Raw genomic sequence first — 11,342 nt, 5'->3', positions numbered from 1 at the left:
CTAGGGTGTAGTTTTGTTCCTTATGTTGATGTTTTCCATCTATTTTCCTTTGTAGGGCTGGATTTGTGCAAAGATATTGTGTAAATTTTGTTTGTCATGGAATATCTTGTTTTCTCCATCTATGGCAACTGAGAATTTTGCTGGGTATAGTAGCCTGTGCTGGCATTTGTGTTCTCTTCGGGTCTATATGACATCTGCCCAGGATCTTCTAGCTTTCATAGTCTCTGGTGAGAAGTCTGGTGTGATTCTGATAGGCCTGCCTTTATATGTTACTTGACCTTTTTCCCTTACTGCTTTTAAAATTCTTTCTTTGTTTAGTGCATTTGGTATTTTGATTATTATATGATGAGAGGAATTTCTTTTCTGGTCCAGTCTATTTGGATTTCTATAGGCTTCTTGTATGTTCATGGGCATCTCTTTCTTTAGGTTATGGAAGTTTTCTTCTATAATTTTGTTGAAGATATTTACTGGCCCATTACATTGGGAGTCTTCACTCTCTTCTATACCTATTATCCTTAGGTTTGGTCTTCTCAGTGCGTCCTGGATTTCCTGGATGTTTTGGGTTAGGATCTTTTTGCTTTTTGCATTTTCTTTGACTGTTGTGTCAATGTTTCCTAAGGTGTCTTCTCCCCCTGAGATTCTCTCTTCTATCTCTTGTATTCTGTTGGTGATGCTTACATCTATCTATGGCTCCTGATTTCTTTCCTAGGTTTTGTATCTCCAGGGTTGTCTCTTTTTCTGATTTCTTTATTGTTTCTATTTCCATTTTTAGATTCTGGATGGTTTTGTTCATTTCCTTCACCTGTTTGATTGTGTTTTCCTGTAGTTCTTTAAGGAATTTTTGTGTTTCCTCTTTAAAAACTTCTAGCTCCTTACCTGTGTTCTCCTGTATTTCTTTGAGGGTGCTATTTATGTCTTTCTTAAGGTCCTATGTCATCATCCTGATAAGTGATTTTAGATCTGAATCTTGCTTTTCTGGTGTGATGGTGTGTCCAGGACTTGCTATGGTGGGAGAATTGGGTTCTGATGATGGCAAGTGACCTGGTTTGTTTTGTTTATTTTCTTATGCTTGCCCCCCCACCCACCCACCCCTGCCATCTAGTTAACTCTAGTGCTACCTGCCCTTGCTAAATCTGACTGGAGCCTGTCCTTCCTGTAATCCTGGTTGTGTCAGAACTCCTCAGAGTCAAGCTGTCTATGTGTCCTGTGATTCTGGGATCCTGGGATCCTCAGCTTGTTAGATCACCTGGGAGTGTGGCTTTCTCTGTGTGTTGTGGGACTAGCTGCAGAGCTTGTGCCCAAAGTCTGCTCAGAACACTAACCCAGACAGACCGGCAGAAGGAACCAGAGTCACTGGGCTGGCGGAGTTCCTGTGTGCCTGATCCCGCTAGTCCCAGTTACTCCCAGTGTTGGAACAGATGTTGGTTCCTGCTCACCTCTGATCCTGGGTGTGTCAGAGCGCCTGGGAGTGGAGCTTCCTCTGGGTGTTGTGGGACTGGCTGTCAAGCATGTGCCCAAGGTCTACTCTGGACCCCAGTCCAGACAGACTGGAAGCAATATAATTATATTTTAATATTCAATTATTTAAAATAAAAAGTAACAGAAAAATAGAACATGAAGTTGGGAGGAAAAAGTGATAAAAAAGACAAAGGAGGAACTGGAAGACTTTTAAAAGAGGGCATAGATCTAGGAGGCAGGGGTGAGGGTGGTTCTGGGAGGAGACCGAGGAGAAATGAGAGGTGAATACAATCAAAACACACAGCATCTTTGTAAGACGTTCTCAAAGAATTAACACAAATGTCATAGTTTTAGGTGAGTTATCTTGATTTTGTAACAAAATGCCTCAGAAGCGCCCCTTCAGGAGGAAAGAATTGATTTTCAAGGAAAGCACTCTGACAGGAGCAGAGGTCACGTTGCCTCTGCAGTCCTGAACTAGAGAGATAAATGATGTTCTGCAGGCTTTCCCCTGTTTCATTCAGTCCAAGACCCACAATTTTGGGGGCTAGTCATCTAGGAGAGATGGGAAAGTAACAAATCATTTTGCATGGCTGTGATGGATAGACTCTAAAACTGCAAAGGAGTTCATCTCAGTACTGATTCTTGTTATGCCTTTCCTACTATTATTAAATAGTCTGACGATCCCTGGGCATTAGCCCACTCTGACAGGCCAATTTTCTGCACACCAACAAAGATGTACTCTCTTGTAGTAATGCTATGTAGAGAGACAGATGATTTCTCAATTCCTAATAATGATTCTATGGAATTCCTTAATTTTGAGGTAATTTTGAGCCCTCTATGTATGGAGTTGTCTCAGAAATCCACCTGTTCATGGGGGCTTTTGCTTCATCCACCAAATATGTGTGTGTGTGTGTGTGCATGTGTGTGTGTGCGTGTGCACACGTGTGTGTAAGTATGCATGAATGAGTGGACTGGATGAGACAAGTGGTTGGGCCCATCAAAATATGTGAATGTGTCTCTCTGTGTTTGTGAATGTGTTTCTGTGCATTTTGCCTATGTAAATGTTTTTCTTTCTGCAAGCATGACTTTCTTTTCCTGGTTCACTGAATTGCACTAAGATAGAAAGAAGACTTGAAATAGATTTATGATCAGGGAAAATATGCCTTTTAGGCTAGCCATAAAAACTAAAGGTCATAAACTGGGAATGAACAATTCATTGTAGGTGCAAAGACAGAAGATAAAACATTGACTGGATTTATCTATACAAAACCTCTAAACTAATGAGACACTAGGCAGATGACTTGCCTCTTGACAAAACCATGCTAACTTAAGACATAAGAATTACTGTTTTAAACTCTTAATGAATCTATGGAGCTAATGGCAGATAATGAATGTTTAATTAGATAACTAGTCTTAATGGAAACACATGTAAGACATTCTCTGTTGTAACTTCTTATTCAATTTATGATTTGAATTTGTGTTTGAACTTGTGAACTTTTGAAAAAAGATGCTTAACGTGATCAAGTATCCTGAAAAAGCACAAGAACTAGAAACAATAACAGTAAGAGCAAAGAGAGCAGTGAGGTTTCTTATTACCATGAGACACAATTTTTCTTTTTCTTTTTTTGTTTTTCTTGTTAGTTTGTTTTTTCAAGACAGGGTTTCTCTGTGTAGCCCTGGCTGTCCTGGAACTCACTCTGTAGACCAGGCTGTCTTCGAACTCAGAAATCCACCTGCATCTACCACCCAAGTACTGGGATTATAGGCGTGTGCCACTACTGCCGGCACAGACAGGATTTTTCTTCATACTGACAGAACTTTTTCATACTTAATAAAAAGGTAGAAGTTTTCTTTCTGTAAGCAATAAAGGTTGGAACTTATTTTTCATTCAGAATGGGTGTGCTCTTTCTGCACTGGCGCTTGCTTAATGAATCCTGTTCATGGGGGCTTTTGCTCCATCCACCAAATGTGTGTGTGTGTGTGTGTGTGTGTGTGTGTGTGTGTGTGTGTGTGCGCACGTGCGCGCGCATGTGTGTGCAAGTATTAGGTGTGTGTGTAAGTATGCATGAATGAGTGGAGTGGATGAGACAAGTGGTTGGGCCCAACAAAATATGTGAATGTGTCTCTCTGTGTGTGTGAATGTGTTTCTATGCATTTTGCCTGTGTAAATGTTTTTCTTTCTGCAAGCATGACTTTCTTTTCCTGGTTCACTAAATATTAGTTGTCACAAGCCTCCCTTGCCTTCCCAGTGAAAGATCAGGCTTCCAGGCAAGAGAGAAAGGAATTTTAGCAATAAATCCTCTACAGAATTCCCCCAAGCTCTCTCCTTGTTTATAAAGTGTATAAAGTATGTAAGAGTTAAATTTTCTGGTGCTTATTCAACTATAGGGAATTATATAGTAAGTAATAAGAGAGATAAAGAGTTAAATTCCCCCCATGCTTAATGAAGCACAGAAGAGTAAGAACAAGTTATGTTTCCTACAAGGACAGAGATAATCAGTCTTTTGGCCTGCATTTAATGCTGAATCCCACTTCAACCCATTCCAACCAGGCAAGCTCCCAGCACTAATCAACCACAGATGGAGACATCTCTCAATATAAGCCAAAATGAGCCTCTTCTCTTTGTAAACTGATTGACTCAGATATTTATTATAGTCAAAGCTGGATTATAGAGACCCAAAGGAAGCTCAGATCCAATAAGTAGGTATTAATTCCAGAATTACAAAACAGAAAAGGACATCCTAATGTCCCTATTACTGTCTCCAAAACAAGAATTAGAGAACAAAAAAAGAGAATTTATATTAAGACTGCAGAATATTGTTGGACAGGGACTACTAGAAAAGAGGCCTCAAAGCATCCCGTGACAATCTGCACATAGGTCTCTAAAGCCACCCTTGAGGGGACTGAACATCAGAGAGATTACATATCTTGCCTAGGGTTACACAGTAATTTTAGAGTGTGAAGGAACTGTTCCAGAGCAGGAACCAGGGAGCATACATCCCATTGCTTCTGCCTTTAACTCAGTCCCACAAAGTGTGAGGGTCATCTGCTGGGACACTAGAGGTCCCCCCAACAGGCACCTTGTGCAAGCCAGTCATTTGTTCTCTTTAAGTAACTCACCATTAAGACTTTGTCCCAGGGTGGGAAGTGTGGTCATCCCCCATCTGTGCATTGCACTGAAGCCTGTGAAGAGGAGGAAAAGGCATAAACTGTTGAAAAGTCGGTTGTGCTCAAACTGTAACTTTGCCTCCTATAAACCTATTAAGCCTGCTTCTTCTAGAACCCAGGGCACAAGCCAGAGATGGCACCACTTACAATGGGCTGGGCTCTCCCCCATCAATCACCAATTGAAAAAACATGCAGTATAGCAGGTCTCATGGAGTCATTTCCTCAGCTGAGGCTCCTTCCTCTCTGATGATTTTAATTGTTGTCAGGTTGACACACAAAACCACTCAATACAGATGTAATTGCAGGCAAGCCTGTAAGGCATTTTCTTAATCCATGATTGATGGGGGAGGGCTAAGCCCATCATGGGTGGTGCCATTCTAAGATTTGTAGTCCTGGGTTCTATAAGAAAGCAGGCCGAGCAAGCCATGAAGGCAAGTTAGTAAGCAGCACTCCTCCATGGCCTCTGCATCAGCTCCAGCCCCCAGGTTCCCACCCTGTTTGATTTCCTGTCCTGGCTTCCTTCTCTAATGAACTGTGATGTGAAATGGAAACCAAGTAAATACTTTCTTACCCAAGTTGCTTTTTCGCCATGGTGTTTCATCACAGCAATAGTAACCCTAAGACAATAAATTATCTTAAAATTACCCATCCTGCTCTCCCATGAAGTTTTAATCCCACAGTGACCAGTTCGATCCCATGAGAAATAGACTAGATGAGGAGAATATTGCCCCATCTTCTGCAATAGTTTCTGAGCCAGAATCGGGAGTTGGAGAGGACTAGGCAAAGCTATGTCTTCCAAGCATGATTTTACTTAAAGATTCATGTCAGTTGTGGCTGCCTACACGAAACCTGCAGAGTCAAGCCAGCCAGCATTCTATTGTGGTCCCATCCTTAGTTACCTACTGAGAATCAATGGCTGCTGAGAGGGGAATCCAGTTGCTTCAGGGATGTACTCCAGAAGGTCACCTGCTCTCCAGTTGCATGGTCCTATGCCCGTGTGAATCTAGGAAGCATCTCAGTGGATTTTTCTTTAAGTAGGACATGATGTTAGTGAGGAGAGGTCTGAGAGGAGTTGTAAGTAGTATGGAGATGCATGTGATCAAAATTACTGCATTTATGTATGAAATCTTCAAAGAATAAGTTAAAGTATATTTAAATAAATAAACATGATATTTTAAGTTGATTCTTGAGAAGATATTAAAATTATTGCTTTTATGTGTGTAAGACACATGTACATGTGATATATATAGTAGTATGCAGGCTTGTGTAAGACACATGTACATGTAATATATAGTAGTATGCAGGCTTGTGTAAGACACATGTACATGTAATATATACAATAGTATGCAGGCTTGTGTAAGACACATGTACATGTAATATATATAGTAGTATGCAGGCTTGTGTAAGACACATGTACATGTAATATATATAGTAGTATGCAGGCTTGTGTAAGACACATGTACATGTAATTAATATATAGTAGTGTGCAGGCTAGCTGTTTACTGAGGTTTGGATGTGAAATGTAACCCACACAATCATGTGTTTAATCTATTGGTCACCTGATGGTGGTATTGTCTGAGGAAGTTTAGACCTGAGGCTGTGGAAGGGGGCCTGAAAATATGTATGCCAGTCCAAATTCTTAGCTTTCTGCTTCACAGCCAACGAGCAGAAAGCAGAGCCAGTCCCACAATCCAACCATGACTCTTCCAAGGCTTCCACAACATGGCAGACCATACCATCTCAAATCATGAGGCAAAATAGATACTTCTTCCTTTGTGTTGCTTCACAGTTTGTGTAGCCACCACCACCGTCATCATCTTTAGTCATCTGTGTAATGCTACCTGTGTAGCCACCACCATCATCACAACCTGTGTAGTAGCCACTATACACACCATCTGTGTACTTACTCTGATCATCTTCATGCTTCATCACTATCACCAATGTCATGAGAATAATCATAGATTTTTTTTGAGATAGTTTCTCATGTAGCCTAGGCTGGTCTCAAACTCAGTATGTAGCTGAAGATTACCTTCAACCTTTCATTCTCCTGCCTCTACCTTCCAAGTGTTGAAAATATGTGTGTACCAACACACCTGACATATGCAGTGTTGGGGAGGAAACACACAGATTTATGAACGCAATGAAAGCATCCTGGCAAGTGACATACTTGGTAGGTAGATAGATAGATGATAGATATAGAGAGATAAAAGATATAGTGGTAAATTATAGATATGTATATAAGTAGATAATTGATAGATAATGGACAAACAGATTAGATAGATGATGGATGGATAGATAGGAGAAAGATAGATAATAGATAGATGAAATAGATGAGATACATAGACTCATAAATGCATACTTGCATACACTCATACATGCATACACATATATGGATTCTTGCATATATGCATGCATACATACATAAACAGAAGATAAATATGGAAAGCTTCTAGAAAGACATTAAACCAGACAGACATCCATCCAGACAGGGCGTAGAACACTGATCACCCAAGCGTGAGAAGCTGACTTCAAATATCCAGAAAAACACATAAGTTTAGCCATGGTGTGTGCCTATAATCCCAGCATTCCTACAGTAAGATTCAAGGCAGAGAACACATAATCCCCAGAAACAGGAGAGTAGACTAGTCTAGTGTACAGTGGAAACTCTTTCTCAGCAAGATAAAAAGTATGGACCAACAACCAAAGTTGTTCTCTAACCTCTAGGATTACACTTGTGTCTATATATGTGTATGTGCATGTGCATGTGTGTATGTGCACACACACACTTTCAATGTTTGGGTATTTGTCTTCACCAATAGCAAATTATGCCCTGGAAAAAGTTATTTCAATGATCCATGACTCAGTTTCTCCTCATCCCTAAAACAGGAAATCCTTATCGCCCATCTTTAAATTTAAAACAATGAAAAAAAAATCTTGCAAACATGCAAGAAAACCAGTGAAGTGGAAGATAATGCAGTGAAATACACTAGTTCCCAAAACAAAAGCAAGAGGAACCAGGAAAGGATGGTGCAGCCCCTAGTCTATTTCTGGAGAGGAACTATCTTCCCTGACTCCCACAGCACAAGCTAGTCATAGCTAAGAGTTTGAACAGGGTCAGAGCTGGAATGATTTCACACCGTGGCTCCATCCCTCATTAGCTAAGACTTGTTCACAGTATTTCTTTTGGTATTTGTGAGTACACATGTGTATTTTGTGTGCATTACATGCCTTTGTATGCATTGCATTTGTGTTGCATGTGCATTGCATTTTGTGCAATGTGTAGTGCAGGTAAACATGAACATATATGTACAAAGGAACCAGAGGATGACCTCCGACACCTTCCCTCAAGTTTCATCTACCTTAATTGTTTAGATACAGGCTTTCTCACTGATCTGGAATCCACCAAGTGGGCTAGGCTAGCTGGCCATTAAGAACTAGGGATCCTCCTTCTCTACTCTCCAGAGCCAGTGGTAGAAGTATACAGCATCATACTTGGCTTTTTAACATGAATTCTGGAATCAAACCTAGATCTTCATGCTTGCAGAACAAGCACTTTACACACTAAACTGTTGCCCAAGTCCAGCAAGTTATCTCCTTCACTCCCATGTTCTGCTTTGTGAGATATGGCTGATAATGAAGTTCTACGCAATGGTAAGGGGATTGTTTCCATTGCTGTGTGGGCTTCCATCCCCCTTGCACCATCCCAGGGGACCTAGATGCACACACAGGAGCCTCACAAGTTTACTCCATGCTAAATTCTAACTAGAACTGAGATGGCTCACAAACACAGACATGCCAAATGAACAACTACAGGAAGATCTACCCTGGTGAATAGACTTGCCGGAGTCAATTAATTTTGTCAAAGGTCGCCTAAGGTAAGGTTAGCTGTGTACCCATGGACTGGACCCCTCCAAGGCTGGCTCTTCTCCCTGCAACCTGTTTCCAGCCCACACCTCAGTCATCCTTGCCTTGCCCCATTCAACCTCATACTCACCCCAGAAGAGAAGCAGCCAAAAGCCCCACATCATACTGTGGCAGTCATTCAATGACTGAACCTTCCCTTTAAAAGCTTGCTTTGTGCGGAAGGAAAGGGGTGGAGCTGGGGTTGCTCAACAAAGTGCTGAGTTGACACCATCAGAGGTAGACAGCCTGGCAATCCCCTAATTTCTCCCTTAAATCTGGCTTGTGTACACATTTCTCCTTCTCCCCTTCCCCTCTTCCCCTTTCTCTTTCTATATCCTTCCCTCTTTCTCCATATCTCACCATCTACCCCATCTTTCTCACCCCCCCAGGTTCTTCTCTATCATTCTTTTTTCAACACTACCACCCCCTCCCACCTTTCATTCTCTTCTTTCATTGCACCAAACAAGTGAGATTGCATGTGCTGCCCACAGTGAGGTCAATCCCACCCTTCAAGATCTTAAAGTCATTTCAGCAAAGCCATGCAGCATTTATCACCAGGATCCATGGGCTTGCTACCAAGAAAATTAAATTCTGTCATCATGTCAACCTTGTAGAATACACACACACACCACATACAGCACACCAGAGAGACAGAGAGACAGAGAGACAGAGAGAGAGAGAGAGAGAGAGGGAGAGAGAGAGAGAGAGAGAGAGATGGAGACAGACCATCACCATCACCACACACCACACCACATACACCACATGCATCATCACCATACACACAACACACCAGACCCCAACACATGGAAGCCTTTTCTTTCACTGTGCAATAAAAATTGGAGCTCATTTTTCATCCAGAATGAGTGAGTTCTTTCTGCACCGGTGTTTGGTCTTTTGCTCCATATGCATATGTAAGTATAGATGTGTATATAAATATGTAATTGTGAGAATGCATGCAAACCGGGTCCAATTGGGTTTGAATGGAAATGTATAAATTAATAAATAAGCATGTATTAATCTGTATATGAACTTTGTGAGATTATGCATATTCACTTATGTAAAAGGTTTTCCTTCTGCAAATGTTATTCTCTTCTCTTGATTCAATAGAAGTTTATTGCTCCAAAGTTCCCCCATCCTGACAAGCAAGAGGCATCTGGACAATAGGGAAAAGGCTCTAACAATTAATCCTTTACTTCATCTCCTGAGGTTTTAGGATGAGGTGCTAAGTGTCTGAGACTGTAGTCTCTGGCCTCAGAGGATCACAGAAGGCAGGTCAGCTACAATAGCATGATAACTTAGACTTAGATAAGTAAACTTTTTATTATACAGCAACCCTAAATTTCATGTAAGACTTTGTCTTTCCCTCCTCCTACACTCTTCCCCCTCTGCTGCCTCAAGAAGAACCAACAAAAAAGAAGAAAACTCCCCACCTGGGCTGGCCCCCAAGTACCAAAGTTAAATGAGGATCAACTAAACCATCTAAACAGCCCCATAACCCCTAAAGAAATAGAAGCAACCACTAAAAGTCTCAACCAAACCAAAAAAAAACCTCAGGCCCAGATGGTTTAGTGCAGGATTCTATCAAAGAAGACCTAATACCAATAATTCTCAAACTATTCCGTAAAATAGAAACAGAAGGGACACCATCCAATATGTTCTATGAAGCCACAGTTACACTGATGCCTAAACCACACAAAGACCCAACCAAAAAAAGAGAGAAATTCAGAGCAATTTCCCTCATTAATAATTGAGTGCAAAACACTCAATAAAAGTCTCAAAAACCAAATCCAAGAACACATCAAAATGATCATTCACCATGATCAAGTAGGCTTCATACCAGGGAATGATTCAAAATACAGAAATCCATCAACATAATCCACTATATAAAAAAACTCAAAGAAAAAAACCACATGATCATCTCATTAGATGCTGAAAAAGCCTTTGACAAAATCCAACACCCCTTCATGATAAAAGTCTTGGAAAGATTTGGAATTCAAAGCCCATATCTACACATAATAAAAGCAATATACAGCAAACCAATAGCCAACATCAAACTAAATGGAGAGAAGCTTGAAGCAACCCTACTATAATCAGAGACTAGACAAGGCTGCCCACTCTCTCCCTATCATTTCAGTATAGTACTCAAAGTTCTAGCCAGAGCAATTAGGCAACAAAAGGAGATCAAAGGGATACAAATTGGAAATAAGGAAGTCAGGATATCACTATTTGCAGATGGTGTGATAGTATACATAAGTAACCTTAAAAAAATTCACCAGAGAACTGCTACAGCTGATAAACAACTTCAGCCTAGTGGCTGGATATAAAATTAACTCAAACAAATCAGTAATTTTTCTCTACTCAAAGGATAAGCAGGCTAAGAAAGAAATGATACCCTTCACAATAGTCACAAATAATATAAAATGCCTTGGTGTGACTCTAACCAAGCACTTGAAAGATCTGTATGACAAGAAATTCAACTGGCCCTGAATCAAGGCCAACAGTTTGCTGACACTGTTGGTTTCAAGCAGGCGCCTAAATAAATGTCTTTCTCCGGTCTGTTGGCCATTTCAGAAACTTTAAAATGTAATGGTCAATTCATTAGAAAGAAAAACCTGGCTGGCTGGATATGGTACCCAGCTTTGTAATTGTAGCACTTGGGAGGGTAAGGCAAGAGAATTGGGAATTTGAGGCCTGCCTTGGCTACAGCAAAATCCTGTCTAGGTAGATGAAGTAGCGGGCCGGGAACCAGAGAAACAGCTGAGTCATTGGTGATAGATGTGAAGGCTTAAGTCTTAAGGAGCTTCCACAGTGTC

The 11,342-nt window shown here is 40.9% G+C and overlaps 1 protein-coding gene, 1 non-coding gene and 1 pseudogene across 4 annotated transcripts in view; 2 read left to right on the top strand and 1 right to left on the bottom strand.

Moving 5' to 3' along the window:
* Adgre1 (adhesion G protein-coupled receptor E1) overlaps positions 1–8,690 on the bottom strand; it is a 160,490-nt gene extending 151,800 nt beyond the window's left edge. The window contains exons 1-3 of one of the 3 annotated variants that reach the window (XM_031346848.1): positions 8,621–8,666; positions 5,198–5,243; positions 4,579–4,641 (exon numbers count right to left, since the gene is read on the bottom strand). In XM_031346848.1, the coding sequence (XP_031202708.1) occupies positions 4,579–4,630 (52 nt within the window). In that variant the 5' untranslated portion in view covers positions 4,631–4,641; positions 5,198–5,243; positions 8,621–8,666. Of the gene's footprint in view, positions 1–4,578; positions 4,642–5,197; positions 5,244–5,529; positions 5,655–8,620 lie in introns of all 3 variants that reach the window. The other 2 variants (XM_031346849.1, XM_031346847.1) reach the window with 2 other exon arrangements.
* A 788-nt stretch (positions 8,691–9,478) lies between these two features.
* Positions 9,479–11,342, top strand: part of LOC116074496 — a 3,593-nt pseudogene continuing 1,729 nt past the window's right edge.
* Positions 11,007–11,143, top strand: LOC116075567. Its single transcript, XR_004112608.1, has one exon. It is a non-coding gene; the product is annotated as a small nucleolar RNA SNORA2/SNORA34 family (small nucleolar RNA).

This window comes from Mastomys coucha, unplaced genomic scaffold (assembly GCF_008632895.1).
Source record: "Mastomys coucha isolate ucsf_1 unplaced genomic scaffold, UCSF_Mcou_1 pScaffold3, whole genome shotgun sequence".
Lineage (NCBI taxonomy): Eukaryota > Metazoa > Chordata > Mammalia > Rodentia > Muridae > Mastomys > Mastomys coucha.
This window is presented reverse-complemented; position numbering and strand designations above follow the sequence as displayed.